This window comes from Phascolarctos cinereus, unplaced genomic scaffold, assembly GCF_003287225.1.
Source record: "Phascolarctos cinereus isolate Bilbo 61053 unplaced genomic scaffold, phaCin_HiC Scaffold_9;HRSCAF=440, whole genome shotgun sequence".
Classification (NCBI taxonomy): Eukaryota; Metazoa; Chordata; class Mammalia; order Diprotodontia; family Phascolarctidae; genus Phascolarctos; species Phascolarctos cinereus.
Window position 1 is genome coordinate 249,882,673 of NW_027556402.1, and position 25,393 is coordinate 249,908,065.

Genomic DNA, 25,393 nt, shown 5'->3' on the forward strand with positions numbered 1-25,393 from the left:
CACCTCCTTAACTTCTTTCTTGTTTATTTTGTGTTAGATTTATCTAGTGCAGAGAGGGGAGGTTCAGGTCCCCACTAGTATAGTTTTGCTGTCTATTTCTTCCTGTAACTCCCTGAACTTCTCCTAAGAATTTGGATGCTATACCATTTGGTGCATATATGTTTAGTAATGATATTACTTCATTGTCTATGGTGCCTTTTAGCAGGATGTAGTTTCCTTCCTTATCTCTTTTGATTAGATCTATTTTTGCTTTTGCTTTGTCTGAGATCAGGATTGCTACCCCTGCTTTTTTCTTCAGCTGAAGCATAATATATTCTGCTCCAGCCTTTTACCTTTACCCTGTATGTGTCACTCTTTTTCAAATGTGTTTCCTGTAAACAACATATTGTAGGATTATGGTTTTTAATCCATTCTGCAATCCATTTCCTTTTATGGGAGAGTTCATCCCATTCACATTCACAGTTATGATTACTATCTGTGTCTTTTTCTCCATCCTTTCCCCCCATTTATGCTTTTCTTTCTCCTTTTTCCTTTCCCCCTTCACTAGTGTTTTGCTTTTGACCACTGCCTCCTTCAGTCCTCCCCCTTTATTATCCCTTTCCCTTTTCTTCCCCTTTACTCTTACTGCTTCTTCCCTCCCTTCTTCCCTCCCTTTCTTTCCCCCTCCCTTTTCTTTCCCCTTTTCCCTCCTACTTCCTATAGGGCAAGTTAGATTTCTATACCTAACTGATTATGTTATACCCTTTTTGAGCCAAATCTGATAAGAGTAAGGTTCAAACAATGCTCACTCCCCCTCTTTTCCTCTGCTGTAATAGGATTTTGTGTCTTTTCCTGTAATGTAATTTACCCTTGTCTGACTCCTCCTTACTCAGTACATTTTCTAAGATCACATTGATCCACTTATTTGGATCCATTTAACACACTTACATCAAAGTCATCTAATATCCACCCTCTTTATGTATACTCCTTTAACATGGTGTAATAACAATACAGTTTTCAAGGGTTACAGGTGTCATATTCCCTTGTAGGGGTTTAAACAGCCCCCCCCATTAGCAACATATTGTATCTTTCTGTCCCATTTACCTTTTTTTGTCCTTCATGATTCCTGTACTTGAAGATCAATTTATTTTTTTGTTGAGCTCTGATCTTTTTATCAGGAAAGTTTGAAAGTCCCCTATTTCATTGAATATCCATCTCCTCCCTTGAAAAATGATGCTCATTTTTGCTGGGTTGTTGATCCTTGGCTGCATTCCAAGCTTCTTTGCCTTATGAAATATCATGTTCCACACCCTGTGGTCTTTTAATGTAGAAGCTGCAAGGTCCTGTGTAATCCTGACTGTGGTTCCATGATATTTAAATTGTTTCTTTCTGGCTGCTTGCAGCACCTTCTCTTTCATCTGGTGATTTTGGGATTTTGCTATTATATTCCTTGGCATTGTCAATTTGGGATCTCTTTCAGGTGGTGAGCGATGGATTCTTTCTATGGTTATTTTCCCTTCTGGTTCTAGGACTCCAGGCAGTTTTCCTTTATGATTTCCTGAAAGATACTGTACAGGCTCTTTTTTCCATCAATAATTTTTAAATTGTCTCTCCTGAATTGATTTTCCAAGTCGTTTGTTTTACTGATGAGGTATTTTATGTTTTCACCTATTTTTTCATTTTTTTTCCTGTTTGATTGATTCTTGCTCTCTCATAGAGACATTAGTTTCCATTTGTCCAATTCTAGTTTTTAACAGATTGTTTTCTTCTGTTAGTTTTTGTACTTCCTTCTTCAATTGGCCAATTGTGTTTTTAGGGACTTGTTTTCTTCAGTGTATTTTTTTTCCAATTGGCCAATTGTATTTTTGAAGGACTCTTCTACCTCTCTCATTTGACTATTAAAATCCTTCTTGAGCTCTTCTAAGAAGGCTTTTTGGGCTTCAGACCAGTTCATATTCCCTTTTGTTGTTGCAGATGTGGGTTTGTTGACAATGTTGTCCTCTTCAGAATTTCTGTCTTGATCTTCACTCTTCTCATAATATGAATCTATGGTATGTTTCTTTTTACTCAAGGTGTTTCTTTATTCCCTGGCCTTTAAAGAGATTGAGCTCTCCTGCTGGGGAACAGAGGGCACTGACCCAAGCTTCTTGTGTTGGGAGCCTAGGTCTTGGTCACTGGCTTTGTGTGCTGGGGCCTCTTATGTTGGCAATTGGAGGCTGTAGGTTTCTGGCAGCTTATGTCATGTTGGGCTGGAATCAGCAAGGCTGGAACTTTCAGGCAATTCTAGGTTGCCTGCTTTTCCTTTCCTTTAGCTTTCTTCAGCTCCTTTTAGATGGGTGCTGCAGGGTGTTTATCTGCCTGGGGCCCCCTGCAGTGTTGTCTCCCTTGTTTCTGCTAATGCACTGGGAGATTCCTTTGCTGTAGAGTGCCGAGGCACCTGGTGGTTTTCTGAGCTGGTTTCCACCAGTTCCCCCACCCTCACTGAGGCACTCAGAGGTCCAGGTGTTGGTGTTTGCCTGTTCTACCACCTGGGCTTCAGGATTTCTTCACAATTGGAGGCTGCAGGGCTCTGACAGCTCACCTGGTGTTGGGCTGGAACCAGCAAGGCTGGGGCTTTAGGGTTGTTTTCTTCACATCTTTTCAGATGAATGCCACAGGGTACTTATCCACCCGGGGTCCCTTGTTCTGCCTCCCTTATTTTTACTGAGGCACTGGGAGACCCGTTTGCTGGGCTGCTGCACAGCTGCTCACCATCTTTCTTCTAGTTTAGCTGTTCCAGGGTTTTTTCCTGGGGTGATATTTTCTGGGTTTTCAGAGGTTGATAGGGGAGAGTGAGAGTGACTACCTTTTCACTCCAGCGTCTTGGCTCCTGGAAGAGGAATTATAACTTTTTTTTAACAGTCTGACATTTTATATCTGAAATAATTATGCTCTAACATCCTTCTCACAGAATCATACTGGCTATACCTCTACCTCAAGGTTCTAGGGGTACCCTGAAGGATTTGAGGGTGTCTCTTTTCTGATGCCAACAATTTGATCCTTAATCAGTTGTATTCCTGTTACTGTTAGCCATCAATGAGTAGCATCCCAGTTCTGATTACTCACTTAATAATAATAATTAGTTTTTTGGAAGGGGTATATTGGTTCAAAAATAAAATACTTGGGGCAGCTAGGATAGAGCTCTGATCCTGCAGTCAGGAGGACCTGAGTTCAAATCCAGCCTCAGACACATAATGCTCTCTGGCTGTGTGACTCCGGGCAAGTCACTTAACCTCATTGCCTAGCCAAAAAAAAAAAAAAGGAAAACAACAAAAATAAAATACTTCAAAAATAAAAAGTACATATATTACTTCAGGAGCTCTCTCTCATCAGTCTTCTGAGAAGAGAAGGTCTACTCACTGCAGTTTCTATATCACATTGATCCCACAAAGTTCATTTCTAAAGGTGACATTGCTGTTGGATGGATCCTTGTCTTAGCTAATTATTACTAGACTGGGTCCTGAAAGTTCCTTATTCCTCCTCTGGGCATTGTTGGTAGACTAGCAGCACAGCTCAGATGATGGGAAGCTCACTCTCTTGGACATTTGAAGCTTACAAAAGTCAACTCTCTCATCCCTTTACTTGAAACATAAGTAAAAATTCAGAAAACAAGGGATGAGACCTATTTCACTGGGTCACATTTTGGTTTTAGTGGGGAAAAGTCCAAGGTACTTCCACTTGAAACATTGCTTCTCACTGGACAATGAATACAAATGGGTCTAATTAAAAGTAGAGCCACTGATGAAAGTGTCTAGGACTGTTGTCATGTTTTTTGAAGATACCTCCAATTATGGCTATGCAACCCATCCTAGCAATGAATAGATTCTGAAATAAAAATTGTAAACACCCCAGAGTAAGAAAATTAAATCAAACAAGACATGAAGGAATTACTAAAGGAAAAAAATCCCAGTCAGATGTATTTATAGTTAAATTTTACCAAACATTTAAAAAGTAATTAATCACTACATTATACAAATTATTCTCAAAAACTCAAAAACATTTAAATAGCAATTAATGACTGCATTATACAAATTATTCTCAAAAACTCTATCAAATTCATTGTATGTACTCAAAGAAATAATCAAAAAAGAGAAGATAAGCTAATAGTACTACTGAATGTAGATAGATTCAAAAATCTACTAATATATTTCAGAAATTATCCACTATGGCTAAATTAGATTTATACTAAAGATAATTCAATGTCAGCAAAACAACAACACAATTTCTTATACACACACACACACACACACATACTATATATATATATAAATCTTAGATTAGAGGCACTTAAAGGGGTCAAACAAAAGTCTTGAAGACCACATGCAGCCTAGAAGACTCCTGAATGCTTTCCCAACCAGATTAAAATGTAATTGTGAAATATTTTTTAAATAAATTAATTAGTGAATATATTTTGTGTGTGTGTGTGTGTGTGTGTGTGTGTGTGTGTGCATGTGTAATGTGGTTTTCAAGTTGATATGTAGCTTATAGGGATTTTTATGTATGGCTTAGCAGTCCATTTCTATGTCACTTAGATACCATGATCTTAGACTAGTTTGTGGAGGAAGAACAAAACTCCATCATCTCATTTTCAGCAGAGTTTTACCAGGCAGTGACCAGGAGACCAGGAGCATGCAGAAGCCACATCAGACCAGCAGGAGGAATCAGAAAAAAAGATTCCATCAGGGGAAAGCACTGTGCTAAGCACTAGGGACACAAAAAGAGGCAAAGGACCACCCCTGCTCTCAGAGAGCTCACAGTCTAATGAAAGAGACAAGGAAAGAAATATGTACAAAAAAGATATGTACTTGATAAACAGAAAATAATGAACAAATGAAAGGGGTTGGGAAAGGCCTCCTGTAGAAGATGAGATTTGAAGAAAGCCTGGGAAGCTAGGAGATGGAGGTGGGGAGGGAATACAGCCAGAAAAACATGCCTGGAGCCCAGAGATGGAGTGTCTTGTTTGTAGAGCAAGGAGGAGGCCCGTGTTCACTGCATGGAAGAGCACAGCAGTGCATGTCTGGGAGTAAGGAAGAAGACGTCTGCAAAGGTAGGAGGGGGCAAGATTTTAAGGGCTTTGAATGCCAGTGGATTATGTATTTGATCCTGGACGTCATTAGAGTTTATTGCCAATAGGTGTGACATGGTAGGATCTGTACTTTAGGAAAATGACTTTTATGGCTGAATGGGGAATGGATTGGAGTGGAGAGGTAGGCACCTCCACCAGCAGCCAATAGCAATAATTCAGATGTGAAGTGACAAGAATTTACACCAGAATAGTGACAGTATCAGAGAAGGGAGGGGGCTTATTTGAGAAATGCTTCAAAGGAGACATTGACAGTCCTTAGCAATGATTGGACATTGGGTGTGAGCGATTGTGCAGAGTCCAGGATGACTTCTAGGTTGTGAACTTGAAGGACTGGGAGGATGGTGTTGCTCCCTATAGTAATAGGGAAGGTAAGAGGTGGGGGATGGTTTAGGGGAAAGGGTAATGAGTCCACTTTTGACTGTTAAGTTTTAGATGTCTATTAAACATTCAGTTTGAAAGCTCTGAAAGGCAGTTGGAGGTGTGAAATTGGAGATCAGCAGAGAGGTCAGGGCAAGATAGGAGAACCTTTAGTGTAGGTATGGTAATGAAATCCATGGAAACTGATGAGATCAATCTAAGTGAAATAGTATAGAAGAAGAAGAGAAGAGGGCCCAGGACAGAATCCTGAGGAACTCCTATGGTTAGAGGGCAAAAATTGAGAAGAAGCAGTAGTATAGGAAGGAGCAGAACTAGGAGAGAGTGCCATCTTGGAAACCTAGAGAAAAGATAATATCAAGGAGAAGAGGGTGATCAATGGTTTCAGAGGCTACAGAGAGAGATCAAGGAGAATGAAGATTGAGAAAATGCCATTCAATTTGACAGCTAAGAAATCATTAGTAAATTTGGAGACAGCAGTTATGGTAGAATGATGAAATTGGAAGTTTGAATATAAGGGGTTAAGAAGAGAGTGAGAAGATAGAAAGTGAAGGAACCTATAGATGACTTTTTCAAATAATGTAGCCCCAAAGGGCAGAACAGAAACAGGTCTGTAGCTAGAAAAACAGAATAGGGTTGTTGTGAAGACCAAATGAGATAATACATACAAACTGCTTTGCCAACCTTAAAGTGCCCCATAAATGCTATCTACTACTCTTATTTTTAGATCCATGCCCATTCTATATAATAGAGAGAGAGGAGTTTAGGAGGGTAGTTTTTAAATCTACCCCTGCTTCTCTTATAAGCAAGCTCAGAAGTTCAAGAAACTCAAAGCTGCTTCCAACAAAGTTTTGATATTGTTAGAGAAACTCTTCCTTAGTCCCTGGTGCTAAGTGTTTAAATGTCCTTAGATCTGGAGAGACCACCCCTGGCTACCACTGCTGTATAGGTAGCAGAAGAGATTATGGCCTTCTCTCCTGTTCAATCACAAAGTGAAAACAATTGGAACCAGATGAATGAATGAGTGACTCAATAGAATCCTGCTCCAGATTGGTCCTATGGCAATGGGACCTCATAGAGATACTTTAAACATTTCCCAATTACATTTTATTTTGTTTTGGTCCTTACTCTGGTGTTTTGTGGCACAAGTTTGACACATTTGATCTAGATGATGTTAAAACTTCCCAACATATTGAAACACCTTTGAAATCTATGAGATACAGATCACCTCAAGGTCAAGTACAAATGCCAATTGCAAATCCTCAGGTGATGCTATGACATTCTAACACAATGCAAAGGTCCCTGAGTTTGGCAACAAGGCACCTCAGTTTAAACTGAGGGCCTGCTAATTATTATCTTGGGCAAGTCACTTTCCCTCTCTTTGCCTAAAGGTCCTCATTTGTAATATAGGGAGACTGGTCTAGTTAATCTCAAGGATCCCTTTCAATTCCAATATGATCCTCAGAAAAAAAAGTAAATGAAGAGGAGAAAGTAAAGTATCTGAAGGTATCCCTTTCCCACATTCCATTGTCTCTGACTCCATCAGTCATTTAGAAATAAGCTATGATTTATGGGCTGCCTTCAATTCCTCACCATTGACTGACATTGAGCTTAGAATCTCTTAAAAATCCACTATCTTCTTTAGATAAACTATCTCACAGTATCTTCCCCTTGACATACCTATGAAGCTGATTTTTTTGAACCCAGGTACAAAATTTTAGTTGCTCTCTTTTATTTCCTTAGATGTGGGTCAACTTTTTAGCCTGTTACACCCTTTTTAGATTCAGATTATCGAACCCAAGTGTTAACTCTCCTTCCTAAATTTGTCATCTCCAAATTTAAGAAGCCCACCATTTATGTCTTTCTCTGTGTCATTTTTGATTCAATTTATCAAGTATTTAGAAGGCATATAGTATGAATAAGCTTCTGTGGAAGGTCCTGGGGACAGAAACAGAAATGAAATGTAGACAATACCTTTAAGGAGCTAAGAAAATGTTAATTGGTACAAAATCAAGGTCAGGTTCTAGAAGCACTCCACTAGTGCCTTCCAAGATGACCTTGAGTCATTAAAGATGACTGCTCAGGTCTGATCATTCAATTACTTCTGAATTTACCACTGTCTAGGATAAATCTCTCTATCTTGTACATGAGAATAGTTTGAGGGACCTTCTCAAATTGCAGTAAACTATTGTCTCAAGGACGTTTCTAATCTAGTACTTCATGTGATCTTTATTTGCTTCTGTCCTTCAGGAACTCATCCACTAACCTTAGTGGGCCAGGGGCATATGTAAATTAAAGAGATAATTAGCTAAACTATAGGCTTAAATATAGAAATTAGTTTAAAAATAAAACACGGTTTTGAAAAAAAAACCTTGGAGTTATTTCAAAATGGAATGAGCTGCTCAGAGAAATGAGGGTCTGAATTATTAGGCTGGACGACCCCATGTCAAGTGTATTAAAATAGTGATTTTATCTTGATCGTGGGTTGAACTAGAGGGTTGCTGAGGCCCCTGCCCCCAACTCTCAAATTCTTTGAGTCTATTACTATGAGAATCCAGAGGAGGGCAACCAAAGTCCATTCTATTGGGTGATAAATATTTCCTCTTTGAGTTCCTGGTAGGTTGCTGCTGCCAAATACCTCTACCACAATGCAGAAGTTATAGAGGTCAAAGCCTCCATTTATTATGCTTAAGCATAGGTTCAAGCTTCAGAAAAAAAAATCTAATCAAGATTGGCATTTGAAAGATGCTTTTCTAGACAAAATTATGTCAGAGTAACCAAGAAATACATTCTTTTACATCTTGCAGTCTTATACATTAAAAAAAAAAGGTTTGGTTGACGTTGCTCCATTAAGTCCTGCTTTTTGTGACCCCATTTTGGGTTTTCTTGGTAAAGACATTGGAGTGTTTTGCCATTGCCTTCTCCAACTCATTTTACAGATGAGGAAACTGAGGTAAACAGGGTTTAAGTCTCTCATCCAAGATCACATAGCTAATAAGTGTCTGAGGCCACATTTGAAAACTCAGGAACATGAGGTTTTCTGACTTCAGGACCAGCACTCTAACCACTCTTAAGTTACAAAAGTTTAAAAAGATTCATAATCTTATGCTTCCTTCACTATCATCAAAATTGAACAAACAAAGTTAATCAGAATTATAATCTTACAATCCTCTAAGGAAACAAATCTAATTAAACAGACTCTATAAGGAAACTAAATCAGATTACAGAGTAAACACCAAGTTTGCAAAATCCCACACTTACGAAACTACATGGCTTTATTTTATAAGTCACAATGGGCTAATTGAGCAGAGGGATTTACATGTCATGAAGACTTGGCATCAGGGAAATTCTTCCACAAATTAAATCTTTTTGGGAGGTTTTAAAGATGCTTTTTTCAGTGCAACCAAGATTAGAAGGAAGGCAGAAAACGGGGGGAAAATTTTTACAGCAAATATCTCTGAGAAAGTTTTCATTTCTCAAATATATAGAGAACTGAGTCATATTTATAAAAATACAAGTCACTCCCCCAATTGCTAAATGGTCAAAGTATATGAACAGGCAGTTTTCAGACAAAGAAATCAAAACTATTTATAGACATATAAAATGCTATAAATCAATACCGATTAGAGAAATGAAAATTAAAATAACTCTGAGGTACCACATCACACCTATCGGATTGGCTAATATGACAGAAAGGGAAAATGATAATTGTTGGAGGGAATGTGGGAAAATGGCAACAATAAGGCACTGTTGGTAGAGTTATGAACTGATCCAACCATTCTGGAGCACAATTTGGATCTATGCCCAAAAGGCTATTAAACTATGCATATCCTCTGATTCAGAAATATCACTACTAGTTCTGTATCCCAAAGAGATTTTAAAAAAATTTGGGGAAAGGTCTTATTTCTACGAGGGCATTTTGGAAAGATGGTGGAGTAGGTCTGAAATTTCCAGACTCTTCAGATTTCCTCCAGAAACAGACAGAAAATTGCTATGAAATGAATATAGAGCAGCAAAAATGAAAGGGTAAAGCAATTGTCCTCCTAAGACAACTTGAAGGGACCTCAGAAAAGACAAGACCTCCAGCAGCTGAGGTTTGGCCTGAGTGAAGTGTAGACACCTCCAGGCTGACTTCACTGAATCAACAAACATCAGGCCCTGGAGCAGATCTGTCAGAAAGCTGACTAAGCCTCAAGAAATTTCATCTCATGAACTTTCACCTCACAAACTTTCATTCAAAGAACAGCAGTCAGCTTAGTGGGGGAAAATTGAAGCCCCTCCTCCCCTTCCAGAAGCCAGGCCTATTGGTGCTGATCAAATGAGATCCTAGCCTTTGGCTTTAAGTGAGGAGGGATGAGCATAGGCCTGGTGAGTTCAGTACAGCAGAGAGCAAGGACATTTTAGGGACAGAGTGGCTGGGGAACCTAATTGTGACTTAGGGGAGGAAAGGAGTCCCTGAGGTTAAGCCCCTGGACAGAATTCAGAAAAAAAGTAGTAAGGACTGGTGGCCTAGGGCAATATTACCTGATTACTTGATTACAATAATAAGCTACTAAAAACAAAATAAAAATAAAAATGAATAAGCAAAGGAAAAAGAGCCCAATTATAGGTAGCCACTTTGATGTAAAAGATCTGGGTTCATATTCAGAGGAAGATAGTGAGGTTAAAAAAAAAGCCACTCTTATTCCAAAGGGTAGTATCAAAGGCTTACAAGTCCAAAAAATGTTCTTGGAAGAACTGAAAAAGGAATTCAAAAATCAAATAAGAGAGATCAAGGAAAAATTAACGGGAAAAAAAAAGCAATCCAAGAAAATTATGGAAAGAAAATTAACCAATTAGAAAAAGAGATAAAAAATTTTAAGGAAGAAAATAACTCCTTGAAAACTAGAATTGGGCAAGAAGAATCAAATGACATTATAAGACACCAAGAAATAATAAAACTAAAAAAGAAATAGAAGAGAAGCTGAGACATCTTATTAAAAAAAACTGATCTGGAGAACAGATTGGGGAGAGACAATATAAGAATTATTGGACTACCTGAGAGTTATGATTAAAAAAAAATCTGTATACACTATTACAAGAAATTATTAAGGAAAATTGCCCTGAAGTTCTAGAACAAGTGGGTTAAGTAGGAAAAAGAAAAAAATCTACCATTTGCCACCTGAAGGCAATCCCAGGAGGAAAAAAGTAATGTTATAGGCAAGTTTCAAAATTCCCACGTTGAGGAGAAAATATTGCAAGCAACAAGAAAAAAGAAACAATTTAAATACTGTGGAAATACAGTAAGGATTTGACAAGGCCTAGCAGCTCCTACTGTAAAAGACCATAGGTCTTGAAATATTATATTTTGGAGAGCAAAAGAACTGAGGTTGTGTCCAAGAATAACTTACTTAGCAAAGTTGAGTACAATCCTGAATGAAAAAAAATATATTAGATGAACTGAATGACTTTCAGGTATTTGTAACAAAAAGAGCAGAATTCAATGGAAAATTTGATGTAAGGATTCAGAAGAAATATAAAGAACATTAAAGATTAATTATAAGGCACCCATGAAGGTGAAACTGTTTAATTGTTTTATATATATATACACACACACATACATATATGTAATATATAAAAGAATATGTTGTCAGTATTCTTAAAACTGTCATTATTATTCAAGTAGTTTGAAAGAAAGGTTGAGACTGACTTGTGTATGATGGGGTGATTCTAAAAAAGAAAATTGGTTCAGAAGAGGTAAAATGGAGCGATTATATTATAAAAATAGGCTATAAAGGAAGACCTAATACAGAGGAAGCGGGGGGGGGAGAGATGGGGGGCTGGTAATGTTGGAACCTCACTCTCATCTGGGTTGAAGAGGAAGCAATGTGTATGTCTGGAAGGCTGTAGAAATCTTCTGAACATGTAGAAAGGTGAAAAATAGAGGAGTCTGTAGATTGGGATTTGGGAGGGTGGGGAGAGGATGGGGAAGGGACTTTCAGAGGAGTGGATGAGATGAGGAGTTGGAAGGTAGGAGGAGATGATAAAGTAACAGAGATAGAGTAAACAGAAAGGCCGAAAAAGAACACAGTGAGTAAAAATAAGATGGAGGGAAATTTTATAGAAGTAACAATTGTAACTTTGAATGTGAATGAGATGTTTATAGCAGCTCTTTCTGTGGTGGCAAAGAATTAGAAATTGAGGAAATGCCCATCAATTGGGGAATGGATGAACAAGTTGTGGTATATGATTATAATGAAATAATGCTGTGCTATAAGAAATGACAAGTAGGATACTTTCAGAAAAACCTGGGAAGACTTACATGAACCGATGCACAGTAAAGTAAGAAGAACCAGGAGAACATTGTACATGTTAACAGCAATATTGTATGATGAACAATTCTGAATGACTTAACTATTCTCAGTAATACAGTGATCCAAGACACTCCCAAAGGACTCATGATGAAAAATGCTATCCACCTCTGGAGAAAGAATTGATGTAATCTGAATGCAGATCAAACCATACTATTTTTTTCTCTTCCTCCTTTCCTCCCTTCCTCCCTTCCTCCCTCCTTCCCTCCTTCCCTCTCTCCCTTTTTTCCTCCCTCCCTCCCTCCCTTCCTCCCTCCCTCTCTCTCTCTCTCTCTCTCTCTCTCTCTCTCTCTCTCTCTCTCTCTCTCTCTCTCTTCCTTCCTTCCTTCCTTCCTTCTTTTTTTTCTTTGTTTCCCACCATCAGTAACATAGAAATATGATTTACATATTGCACATGTATGACCTAGATCAGGTTGCTTATTAACTCAGGGAGGGAGAAAATTTGGAACTTATCATTTTAAAAATTATTTTTATATATAACTGCAGAAAAAATAAAATATTATTAAGACAAAATGATGCTGTATTCCTTTCCCCCCTCTCATTTGGTAGATGAGAATCTGAGGACTGTCAAAAATCCTCCTGTAACACTATTATCCCACGAATTAGTCAGATGAGGTTAATATTAACAGAACACTGGCTTTCAGTTACACAAAAATTATAGGTGGAATGGCCTTGAGTTTCAAGCAATAAGAACCAATAAAGGAAAATGAAAAAATCCTCCTAAAAGTTTAAAGAATTCTCATAACAATCCCAAAAGGAAGATCAGTTGAAGGAATGGGATATTTAGTCTGAAGAATGAGAAGGAGGGGGAGGGGCAGTGATCATAGTAAGACATGATACTTCAAGTATTCATGTAAAAGACATGCTACATTTCTTTTATTTCCTCCTTGTGGGGACAAAGTTTCTCTCAATCTTTCCTATTCCCCCCCCCCCTGCAGTTTATAATCTGTGACCAACAGCAGCCTAAGGAAGTATCAGTGCTCTTTGTTTTTGTCTCTTTCTTTTCTTTTCTTTTCTTTTCTTTTCTTTTCTTTTCTTTTCTTTCTTTTCTCTTCTCTTCTCTTCTCTTCTCTTCTCTTCTCTTCTCTTCTCTTCTCTTCTCTTCTCTTCTCTTCTCTTCTCTTCTCTTCTCTTCTCTTCTCTTCTTCCCTCCCCTCCCCTCAGTCTTAATCAAATCTTTCTATTTCTACCAGAGCCTAACACAGAGTAGCTCTAATTAAGTGATTTACATTTAACTAACTGCAAGCTGAGCTCTGACAGGGATGCCCTGTGTGACTTCAGCACAGTTTTCAAAGCATGGGACTCTGGGATTCTCTCCCTTCTTACTAATAGTTATGATTTTTTCATGGTAGGTAAATCCTTTGGAGTTCTGTGAGTTAGTAACCAAGTGCTGCATTAATGGCTACACAAATATAAGAAAAATTGAGGGAAGATCCCTAGAGTATTGTGTACGTCCAGTGTGGAGGGTATATGAAAGTACATTAGCATGAATAGCACAGGGTAAGAAGGTATGGATGGGTGGCCATTGGTACTTGTAGGGGTGGGATCCTCTACACATGGGATCATAGATCTGTTTTGTTTTGTTTTTTAAATCAGTAACTATTTAGGAAAAGGTCTGCAGAACTTGGTTTTAATAACCTCATAGGGGAAATAACTTTTCAGAAAAAGAAAAAAGAAAAAAGAAAACTTCCTGAAATGTATGCCTTGAGGGAAATAGCTTCTTCATTACAATTCATGATTATAAACTTGACTACTTCCTCAGCCAAAAAGGGAAAATCACTGATGTCTGACGTCTAAGGCTCCAGATACTTAATTATAGAGTAAGGAAGGTACAGGTAACATGGGGATATATTCCTTTCCCTCCCTTGATATCTGATGAAAGTGACAGACAGAGGTGGAGATTAGTCTTGGACTGTCTCCAGGAAGCTTTTCTATGTTCAACCTAAGATCACTGTTTTAATGAACAAGTAGTTCATGTATACCTACTGTGTATTTACCAATCAGTGGGATTCTAAGAGAGTTACAAAGAAATGGAAGCTGCGGGCTCAGGAGTGGAATCTTAATTTCAGAATGTTAAAGTTAGATAGGACCTTGGAGATTTGATCTTTGGGATTACCCCATGAGATCAATTTCTTTTTCTTTGGCTCATTATTGTTCTGAAAAGAGAACTTGCCGAATATAATTTATATGTAGCTTGGGTCTTCATTTCTGCAAAGATGCTAACAGGGTCTGCTGCTCCCTTACAAGGACCCAGAGGGACAATAGTAATCAGATATTATAAAACTTTTATTTCCCCTGCCCTATTAAAATACAGCAGATGCAAACTCATTGGACCTTATTAATAAAGGGAGAGAATTCATTAAGGGACCCACAATAGCCTACAAAGTGTCAATATAATATTGCCCCTTTGTATGTTGTTGTTTTTTATTTTTGTTGTTGTTCAGTTGTTTCAGTCATGTCCAACTCTATGACTCCACTTGGGGTTTTCATGGCAGAGATACTAGAATGGTTTGCCATTTCCTTCTCTAGCTCATGAGGACACTCAGGCAAACAGGGTTAAGTGACTTGCCCACAGTCACACAGCTAGTAAATGTCTAAGACAGGATTTGAACTTATGAAAATGAATTTTCCTGATTCCAATCCCAATGCTCTATCTACTGTACCACCTAGCTGACTTGCCCAACTCTATGACTCCTACTTTTTGTGCAAATGAGTTAAAATATGCAAAAACACTTTGCAAACCTTCAAGTGCCACATAAATGCTAGTCATTCTTGCTGTAATATTATTTCATCAACAGAATAGTCAACATGTTTATATATTCAATAGAATTTTTAATTGTTTATTATTATAAATACTATCAATAATAATAAAAAGGATTATAAAGTTCTGATTAGGGTTAGGATTCCCTAAGAAAGAATTGACTTCAAGCTGTCAGCAGGGAAGTCCTTTACATTTGGGTCAATACATTTTCTCACCAGGTGTCAGAAAGAAATCATACCTTGAAGATGTAGGACAGCTGCGGATTTTATGAATAACTCCCAGAGTTATATCAAAGTTAACAGGGGTGAGGAGAGCAATGTCTTGGTTTTAGTCACCACCACTTTGTCAGAAGCAGTGGCCACAAGGCTGATCCAACTTTCTCTCTTTTAAAAAATATTTTCAATTTGTGGAATAAAACAAGTACTTCCATAACATAGCACAACCCAGAAGATGATTGTACACAACACATTAAATCTACTGTGCACAACTTGCTATTCCTTTCAAATACACAACAAAATCATATAAATTTCTTTTTTTCTTCCCCCTATCCTAAAGATGGCTACTATTAGACACCCACCCACCTCCACACATATATGTAAAATTATCCTATACATACTCCTATTTAGCAGTTCTTTCTCTGGATGCAAATAGTATCTCTCTTCACATGTTCTTTAAATTTAATTGCAATTTCCAACTCTCTCTTTGAGAATCACACTGCTCAGAAAATTCTCCTTTGGATGAAGACTCTATTGCTAAACTCTTCAACTTATAGTTACTCTCCAAGTGAACTTCAATAAGTATTCATGAAGTACCTACTATTTGCCAGGCTCTCCTTGTTGGGGATACAAATAAGAAAAAGAAAAATGGTCCCTTGCACTCAAGGAATTTACAATTTAATGAGGGTAAAAAAATAAACAAAAGAAAACTGGAAAAAAGGAGGTGCAGCCAGAGGGCACACATCACAATGCTCATGGAAAACCAAGTATAGCAGATGATGGTAAATGAAGTTAGCTGGAAAATTTGGAGGGAGGTTTTGGGAGGAGTTTATTGCTCTGCCCCCTAATCAGACAGGAAAGGAAACTGAGGGAGAGGAGAAAACATTGAGTATGAAAAACTGAGTCAATCTGCATGGTTATGAGATTTTAGGTAACTAGCTTATTTTGGGAAGGTATAATGTTCCATGGAGTTAAAACCAAGTAGAACCACTGATGGAAAATGGAAAACTTGGTTCTGTGTTAGAAATCACCCTTCTCTGGAAAAGTTCTGGGATCTTATAGCTCAGGGATTCCCTCCTCCTCTAACTAGAAAGCAAAGCTTCAGAAATCATGTCCATTAAAGTGTCCTTTCTGTCAAGAAGTGTGAGAAAAAGTAATTCTCACAAGCTACTGTGCAAAGGCAGCCATTACTGTCTCTCTGGAATAGGGACCTGCTGTACTCTCATGAAATTCTTAGTTGCCTGATTAACTGTTTGGCCTCTCCTTGGAAGAAAAATGGAAGATGGAACATAAATCTTTCAAAGGACTCATAATGAAGTATTCTATCCACCTCCAGAAAAAGAGCTGATACTGCCTGAATACAGACTCAAGCCTACTCCCTATCTTCTTCTTCTTTCTTTTCTTTCTTTCTTTCTTTCTTTCTTTCTTTCTTTCTTTCTTTCTTTCTTTCTTTCTTTCTTTCTTTCCTTCCTTCTTCCTTCCTTCCTTCCTTCCTTCCTTCCTTCCTTCCTTCCTTCCTTCCTTCCTTCCTTCCTTCTTTCTTTCTTTCTTTCTTTTTTTTCTTTCTTTCTTTCTTCTTTCTTTCTTCTTTTTCTTTCTTTCTTTCTTTCTTTCTTTCTTTTCTTTCTTTCTTTCTTCTTTCTTTCTTTCTTTCTTTCTTTCTTTCTTTCTTTCTTTCTTTCTTTCCTTCTTTCTGTTATTTGAGTCTTCTTGTACAAAATGACTAATATGGAACTGTTTTCCATGATTGCACATGTGTAACCTATATCAGATTGCTTATCATCCCATGAAGGGGGGAAGGGAGGGATAGTGTTTTTAACTCAGAACTTAAAAGAAAGTTAAAATTTTGTTTTAACATGTAATTGGGGAAAAATAAAATATTATATAAAGAATAATCTCCTCCTCACCTCAAAGGACTAAGAATGACCATAAACTTACTTCCACAGACAACATAGAGGACTTCCCAAGAGTTTGACTCCACCAATTCACCTTGGAATAATTCCAGTCACTGAGAATCAGGATTTGGTTGTTTTTTGTCTTCTTAACTATGGGTCAATGAGCATGTCTATACTCTATAGGGAGTTACTTTCACAACTCCCAGACAAGACTCTCCATCCTGTAAGCTCCTCAAGTTGATTAGAGAATGCAGCTGATGAACTTCCATCTATAAATGAGGGAGCTGGTTTAGAAGATCTTAATGATCTCTGCCAACTCCAATCTTCTATAAAATCTGCTGTATCACTCATGCCCCAAGGCTAAAGAGACAGGTTATTAGGTAGGTGTTTCTAAGGTAAAGCAAGAAATCTTGAAAAGAGCCCTGGATTAGGTGTCAGATCACTTTGGGTTGACTCCTGGCTCTGTTATTTATTACTTGAATGACTTTAGGCAACTCATTTCCCTTTGATCTTCTCTGGGACTTGGGCTCCTTCTCTTTAAAATGTGAGGATTGAACTAGTTAAGATGCAAATACATGGAATCTCAATGAGACAATTAATGAAGAGGAAAAAGTGTAATGGTCGTAGATTTCTTATTACCTTCAAGCATCCCTGACTTCATCTAGGGAAGAACTTTGATCTGAAGCCTGCATTTATATTGGGATACCACTGGGGCAGCTAGATGGTGCTTGGAGTCAAGAAGGCTAATCTTCCTGAATTCAAATCTAGCCTGAGACACTTAGTAGCTGTGTGACCCAGGGCAAGTCACTTACTAGTCAAGAATTCCCAGTCAATGGAGGACAGAGTAGCAAGTTTCTGGGGAATCTCAATGGAGGAACATAGCTGAGATCTAGTGACAAGGTGAAAAGCTGAAAGGAAAAGGCAGAGGAAAAATTAAAAATCTACAATATCCCCAGTGAACATTGTAATGGATACAGTACCACAACTTAAAAATATAGGATGCTTTATATGAATAGCTGACATGTAAGGAACTGTGACATTTCATTAATAGAATAAACTGACAAAAATGTGAACTGTTCTTCCATGATATACCTTGGACTCATTTATACCTATGCCCATTCTCACTATTTAGGTAAACTTTTTGCATGACCATTGTGGTTATGGAGGAAAAGATTTTCTTATTTCAATTATCAAAATATTTCATTAAGCAACCTTATTTTAAATATGAGTATATTACAATTGATAGTGACATGAGTATCAAAAATTTGGGGTAGATTATGTGGGGCTCAATGGAGGAGGGTTATGGGTACAACAATGATATCTCAACTCTATCACTAACACATAAAGAAAGGAGTTAACCTAGGATGAAGGAAAATGATTCACATTTTCTTCTATTTTTTTCATTCTTTTGATTTTGTTTTATTGTTTCTTGATGTTTTATAAAGTTATTAGCTTCTACTTGCCCAATTCTAACTTTTAAGGAATGATTTTCTTCAGTGAGCTTTTGTACCTTCTTTTCCATTTGGCCAATTCTACTTTTTAAAGAGTTCTTTTCTTCAGTGAATTTTTGCATATCTTTTCCCACCGGGACAATTCTGCTTTTCAAGGCATTCTTCTCTTCATTGGATTTTTGTGTCTCTTTTACCATTTGGTCTATTCTGTTTTGGTTGGTTTTTTTTTTTTTGGTTTTGTTTTATTTGTGTTTTTTTTTCTTTTTGGTGATGCAGTTAGGGTTAAGTGACTTGCCCAGAGTCACACAGCTAGTAAGTATCATGTGTCTGAGGCCAGATTTGAACTTATGTCCTCCTGACTCCAAGGCCAGAGCTCTATCCACTGTGCCACCTAGCTGCCCCCTATTCTGTTTTGAAGGTGCTATTTTCTTCAGTATTTTTTATGCCTTCTTTACCAAGATGTTGACTCCTTTTTCATGATTTTCTTGCATCACTCTCATTTCTCTTCCCATTTTTTCCTCTATCTCTCTTACTTCATTTAAAAAATTCATTTTGAGCTCTTCCATGACCTGAGTCCCATTCACATTCTTTTGAGGCTTTGGATGCAGAAATTTTGACTTTGTTATCTTCTTCTGAGTGAGTATTTTGATATTCCTTGTCACCATAGTAACTTTCTATAGTCAGAAGTATTTCTTTTGTTAGCTCATTTTCTAGCATATTTCTTGACTTTTAATGCCATGCTAAAGTGGGGCTCTGCTTTCCAAGTGGAAGAGGTGCTGTCCCAAGCTTCAGGGTTTTTGTGCAGCTGTTTTCAGAGGCAATTTTGGGAATTTGTAGGTTTTTTATTCTTCTAAGGTGGTATGACCTAGGGAGAGGTATGTTTACTACTCTCCTGTACTGTGCACTGGTTTGTGAGAACACAGGCAGTTTTTTCAACCCTGGAACTGTGACCAAGGTCCCTGTTCCTCTGTGGCCACAAGCTCTGCTGTGCTAGTGCTCCTCCTTACACTGAGACTAAGACCCAGAATTGCAACCCAGATTCAAGTATAGGCAATGCAACAGGACCTTGTCCCTGGTGACAGCAAAGGGACCTCTGCCAATCTTCTGACCTATTGTCCAATCCCCTTACTGTATGTGGGCTGAGAGGTCTGGGAAGCCACCACTGCTGCCACTGATTGAGTCACCCTTAAGCCTGCTCCTGGTTTGCTAGGGCACAATCTGTGCTGGCATGGCCTGTGCTCCTTTCACACCCTGGTACAATAGACATTTTTTGCTTACCTTATAAGTTGTCTTGGGCTGGAAAATTGTTTCCATTCATCTTTTTGTGGGTACTGCTGTTGTACAATTTGTTTAGACTCATTATTTAAAGGGATTTGGAGGGATTTGAGGAAGAGCTCAGGTGAGTTCCTGCCTTTACTCTGCCATCTTGGCTCCACCTCAACTGTCTCAGTTTAAAAAAATGATAGAACAAATAGTAAAGAAGAAAAAAAATTCTAGCCCCCAAACTCTGAGATAACTGCCTTTTGACAAGATCAACTTGAGCTTAATAAAATATCTAGAATTGAGAACTAGAGTTCAGAGAAGGTATATCTAAATTTCCTCTTCTTAATTGTCATTATTGTTCAGTTCCTCAGTCCAGTCTGGCTCTTCATGAGCTCATGGACTTGTCCGGGGAGTTTTCTGGGCAAAGATACTAGACTGGTTTGTCATTTATTTCTCCAGTATTTCCTCATTTTATAGATGAGGAAAAGGTAGTTAAGTGACCTTCCCAGAGTCATAGAGTTAGTAAGTGCCTGAGGCCAAATTTGAACTCAGATCTTACCCATTTCAGGTTCAGTGCTCTATCCATTGCACCACCTATTTGTCCCTCTTCTTAATTAGAATAAGGCTAAGAATTCTTTCTTCTAGTTGCTTTTCTGAAAGCATTCTTGACATCTTTATTTCTCAGACTATAGACCAATGGGTTCAGCATGGGAATGATCATGGTATAGAATACAGAGGCCATTTTATCTGTATCCATGGAATGAGCTGATGAGGGTTGTAGGTAAATGAAGATGGTTGCACCATAAAATAAGGACACTGCAAAGATGTGAGAAGCACAGGTGAAGAAGGCTTTCTGGCGGCCCTCATTAGAATGGATTCTCAGGATGGCAATGAAAATTGAGAGATAGGAGGTCACGATGACCAGAAGAGCAAAAGCCATATTAAATGCCCCTACAATACAAACCAACAACTCAGTAAGGCATATATCTGAGCAGGAGAGAGTCAAGATTGGAGGAATGTCACAAAAAAAGTGATTCACAATATTGGAACTACAGAAAGAGAGGCTGAAAGTGCAGCCAGTGTGAACAGAAGAGTTCAATGAGCCACAGACATAAGAACTAATGGTGAGGCCAGCACACATCCTTGATGACATGATAGTAGAGTAGTGTAGGGGCTTACACACAGCCACATGGCGATCATAGGCCATGGAGGCCAACAGATAATTTTCAGTAGTGACAAAGATTACAAAGAAGAACATTTGTGTAGCACAACCATTGTAGGAGATGGTCTTGTCTCCTGTGAACACCCCAGCAATCACTTTGGGAATAATAGCTGAAGAAGAACCCAAATCCACGAGAGAGAGGCTACTGAGGAAGAAGTACATGGGAGTATGGAGGGTGGATTCCCCCCAAATCAGGGCTATCAAGCTGAGGTTTCCTACTAGGGTGATGATGTAGATAAGAGTGCATATGATGATGAGCACAGCCTGGAGCTCTGGGATATCTGTTAATCCTACAAGAATGAACCCATTTACGTCTGTGCTGTTCTCCATAAATGCCATCTGGGAGCAGGATCTTGATCTGCAATTAGAGAGGGGAAAATTATTTCTGCACAATGATAAACAAAGTCAAAACCATATCCATAGACCTGTCTTTTGCAAATGGTGGAAATAATAGCCTGAGGGACCAAGAAAACCTCGATGGCCATCATGGCAGCTACTCCATAACCTTTCATTGAACTTATTCCAGATTATTTTCTAAAAAATGCTTTTTTATGGATATCACTGGGTAGTTTACTGGGGCAGTGCTAGGCCTGGAGTCAGGAAGACACCTCTTCCTGAGTTCAAATCTGGTCTCAGACACTGACAAGCTGTTTAACTCATCTGTAGAAAGAGCTAGAGAAAGAAATAGCAAACCAGTCCATTATCTTTGCCAAGAAAACTCCACATGAAGTCATGAAGAATCAGACACACTTGAAAAATTAACTTTTTTGTCACATTCAATTCTTATCCAACTCGCCCTACCTCCATGAACCTTCTCTTGGAACAACAATTTTAAAAGAAAAAAAACCAAAGCCTACCAATGCATGTATGATATCTAATAATATAGAGCCATACCTAAGGTCCCTTATCTCTATTTTGAAGGTAGTGATTTTTTCCTCAGATGTTCTCTAGAGCTAATATTTATTATTTTAATTATTTATCATTTATTTTTATTTCAATTTTTCTGCATTTTGATTATGTACATTGTTTTCCTCATTGTTATTTCTCTCTTCATCTATTAGTGCTTTTGTCATGATTTTTCCAAATTCTTCACATTCATAATTTCTTATGATACATTTATATTCCATTTTATTCATGTACCAATATTCATTCAACATGTTCCTAATCAATAGACACATGCTTTTTTTTTTTTTTTAATTCTTGGTTACCAGAAGAAATAGTACTGCTATGAAAATTTTTGATCCTCCCTCCCTCTCACCCTCCCTCCTTTCCTTCCTTCCTTCCTTCCTTCCTTCCTTCCTTCCTTCCTTCTTTCCTTCCTTCCTTCCTTCCTTCCTTCTTCTCTTCCTTCCTTCCCTCCCTCCCTCTTTCCTTCCTTCATTCATTCGTTTGTTCCTTCCTTCCTTCTTTCCTCCCTTTTCTTTTCCTTTCTCCCTACCTCCCTCTCTCCTCTTTATCTGCTTTATCTCAAGTTTCTTAAATTTACTTAAGATGTTAATATGCCTTTACATTTTATTTTTTGATTTATTCCCCCTACACTTTTGACCCTTCTTTCCCCCTCTACAGCTAAGCATATACTTTGCAGTCTTTTATCACTCTCACCAACCTAACCTCTTAGTTTAAGTAATATTATTTTGTGATCTTTTCTTCCTGTAAATCTTCCATGAATTTGCCATTCTTCCTTATTTCTTACTCCAGCTCTTTAGCCTTTTCTTCTTGAAACCCATTCTCCAATTCTTGGACTATTTACAGCCTTACTTGGTGCTCTTTATTGTATGTCCTAACTGAAGTTAGAGATTTCAGAATACCAGATTTAAACTCCCTCCCCTACCTTGTTTTTATGTTATTTCATTTGTAGGTATTATCACCTTCTGCATTTTTTTTCTGCTATGGATCATGCTTAGAGTTATCATTTCATAAAGGAAGCAATCTCAAGTGGAGGAAGTATCATGTGATAGAAATTTCTGTGAGTTCTGAGTCATCAAGTCTGAGGCTTTAGCATTCCAAAGGCCTGGTTATTCAGTCTCTTATTCTCTATCCTCCCATCACAAATCTGGGTGCAGGCTGCTCTGGGGGATTCACATCCTGTCTCATGGGGTTTATAGAAGGATAACCATTTCTTTTCATATAATGGAGTCCATTAATTTCCCAATGATGCCCCAGACAAAGCAAAATATAAGACCTTGTCTCTTATTTTAAATATATGCCTCCTCCAACAATGTAAAATGGGCTTTAATGACTCTCCTTCAATTCCTCTATAAGTGCAAGCTTTTCCCTTTAACCTTCTCCCCCACCGTGTTAGTATCTATGCTCCACTGCTTTTAAACTATTCTTGCAATTAAAATATTCTGCTCCCTATTTTCAAAAGAGGGAAGTCTACAGAATACAAAATCAACTTTTATTAGAAGTATATTTTAGATCATATTATAAAAGAGATCATTAGTGGATATCTAGAAAAGAAAATGATCATTACAAGGTTGTAAAATGGCTTCATCATGAATAGGTTGTGCTAGACTAAATGAATTTACTTTTTTTTTTTGACAGGGCTAGTGAAAGAAAGGGTTGGAGGAATGCTGCATATAGTATTTAAGTAGATTTGAAAAAACATTTCTTTTGCTATTCTTGTGGAAAAGATGCAAAGATGTGGATGAGGTAATTGTGGAATTTGGAGGAGTCAGATATCTTTGAATGGTAGGATTCCCCAGGTAGTTAATGATAATGTGATAGAAACACAGGAGCTCCCCAGTGGAGTTAGCCAATGATCCATATTTGGCCCTATGCTTTTAAAAATTTCATTCATGATTTGGGTAGAGGAATAATTGCTTAGTAGAATTGCAATGGCACCAAGTTCATGATCATAATTAACTCAATGAATTACAGTCCTCCTGTTAAAGAAATCTGACAGGCTAAAACATTGGAAAGTCTAACACATGAATTAAAAAATGAACTTGGAAGTTCAAAACAAGGGAGACAGAAGTTTGTATGAAAGGGTCCAATCATTTTAGTGGATTGCACAATATGTATGAAAGGAATGCTGTGCACTCATAGACTGCTTTTAGTGAGACAGAGAGTGTAGGAATCAGGAGAAGTTGGTCTCCCTTTAATTGCTATCTAGAGCATTTGTTTAAGTCTGAGTTTTGTATTTTAGAAAGGAGGTGAATAAGCTTTAGCAAGGTGTTTTAAAACTGTTTTGCTCATGTCATAGAAAATTTAGAGCAGACTGGTGAACCCTTAGAATAAGGATTTTCAATGCATAAAGTATAATAGAAAAGTTACAAAGGAAACAAAAAATTCGTCAAAATAAAGATGAATTTTTCATTATTCCAAGTTCATAGTTTCCCTTGAAATCTATCCTTGGGTCTGTCTAAAGATTCCAGGTTGGGGATTATTGATCCATATATAGAGAAAAGCAACCAGCATGGAGAAGGTCTTCAAAATCATGTGATGTGGGTGTTGGTAATACTAGCTAACACTTACCCACCATTTTAAGGTTTACAAGGCACTTTAAAGATTTTTTCTTATTTTATACTCATGATAGCCCTGTATGGTAGGTTCTATCTCCATAGAGGAAACTGAAACTGAGAAGGGTTAAGTGATTTGCCCAAAGTCAAATAGATTTAGGGATTTGAACCTAGATCATAGTGATTCCAAGTCTACCACCAGTCTATCTAGTACAGCATGTTGACTTCCATGCTGTGATAAGCACTGCATTCTTGAACTGGATTTCCCAGGACCTACCTGAGTCATCAAGAAATGTTGATGAGACTCCAAAGGGGTGTCAAGCACTTTCATAGGTTTGGGGTTCAAATACCAAGCCTAGGAAGCAAGTGATACTGTCAGAGAAACTGTTCCCTTGAGCCTGGTGCCAAGTGTTCAAAGGTGCCTAGATGAGGAAAACTCATCTCTGGCTACTGCTGCTATGTTGATGGCAGTAAACTTAGGAACCTTCTGTTCAGTCACAAGATGAGTGATACAAGTCAGATGAATGTGTGAAGACTCAGAAGACTCCTGATCCATGTTGGTTTCCCTTCAGTGAACCATCATAAAGCCTCATTTGCATTTGAGTGATTAGAGGTGGATATCAGGGAGGGACTTAATACTGATCTGAAAATGCAATGAGTCTTAGGAGACCAGGTCCCATTGGAGACACCTGGAAAGTCTACTATCATCTGTAAACAAAATAAGCCATTAAAATTTGTTATGACTCCAGAAATTAAATCCTGATTGCCTAGGGAGATAATTTTCTTGAGTGTGTCTTGGTCCTTTTTAGTTCATTGCTAGTGAAATGAAATCAAAATAGCCCTTGATTTGGGAATAACAAGTTCCCTATCCTACTTCTGGCTCTACTGCCTCCTAGGAATATGACCTTGGGCAAGTTGCCAACTTGCTTCAAGCCTCAATTACCTCAGATGTAAAATGGGCATAATAATGTCTGTCATACTTAATTCAAAGGATTGTTTTTAAGATCACAGTGGATGTGAAAGAAAAAAAATGGGATAAGAAAAAGACAACTAGACTTTGAGGTGAAGTCAGAGTCACAGCTCTGATTCATAACCTATGTAACCTTAGAGAAAACATTTAATTTCCCTGAATTACAGTTTCCTCTTCCATAAAATGAGGATTTCATGACCTAATCATAGGCCTATTGTGAGGAAAGGACCTCATAAAATATGAAATGTTATTATTGTATTTTTACAAATATTGTTATTACTCTTCCATATATTCCCAGCCTGATTCTGCTGACTGAATCCCAAACT

At 37.9% G+C, this 25,393-nt stretch overlaps 1 protein-coding gene across 1 annotated transcript; it reads right to left on the reverse strand.

Annotated features, from left to right (window-relative positions):
- Positions 1-7,369: 7,369 nt before the first annotated feature.
- On the reverse strand, positions 7,370-20,975 carry LOC110200769 (olfactory receptor 5B12-like). The gene is made up of 3 exons (XM_020976174.1): positions 20,063-20,975; positions 11,599-11,639; positions 7,370-7,417 (listed from the first exon to the last, which is right to left on the reverse strand). The coding sequence occupies exons 1-3, from the start codon at positions 20,973-20,975 to the stop codon at positions 7,370-7,372; spliced, it is 1,002 nt and encodes a 333-aa protein (XP_020831833.1).
- Positions 20,976-25,393: the final 4,418 nt, after the last annotated feature.

Coding starts and splice junctions, on each gene's coding strand:
- LOC110200769 (XM_020976174.1), bottom strand. CDS start 20,975: ATGGCATTTATGGAGAACAGCACAGACGTAAATGGGTTCATTCTTGTA. Junction 11,640..20,062: donor CAAGAATGCTTTCAGAAAAG/CAACTAGAAGAA, acceptor AATTCTTTGCCA/CCACAGAAAGAGCTGCTATA. Junction 7,418..11,598: donor ACATCTCATTCACATTCAAA/GTTACAATTGTT, acceptor TTCTGTCCCCAG/GACCTTCCACAGAAGCTTAT.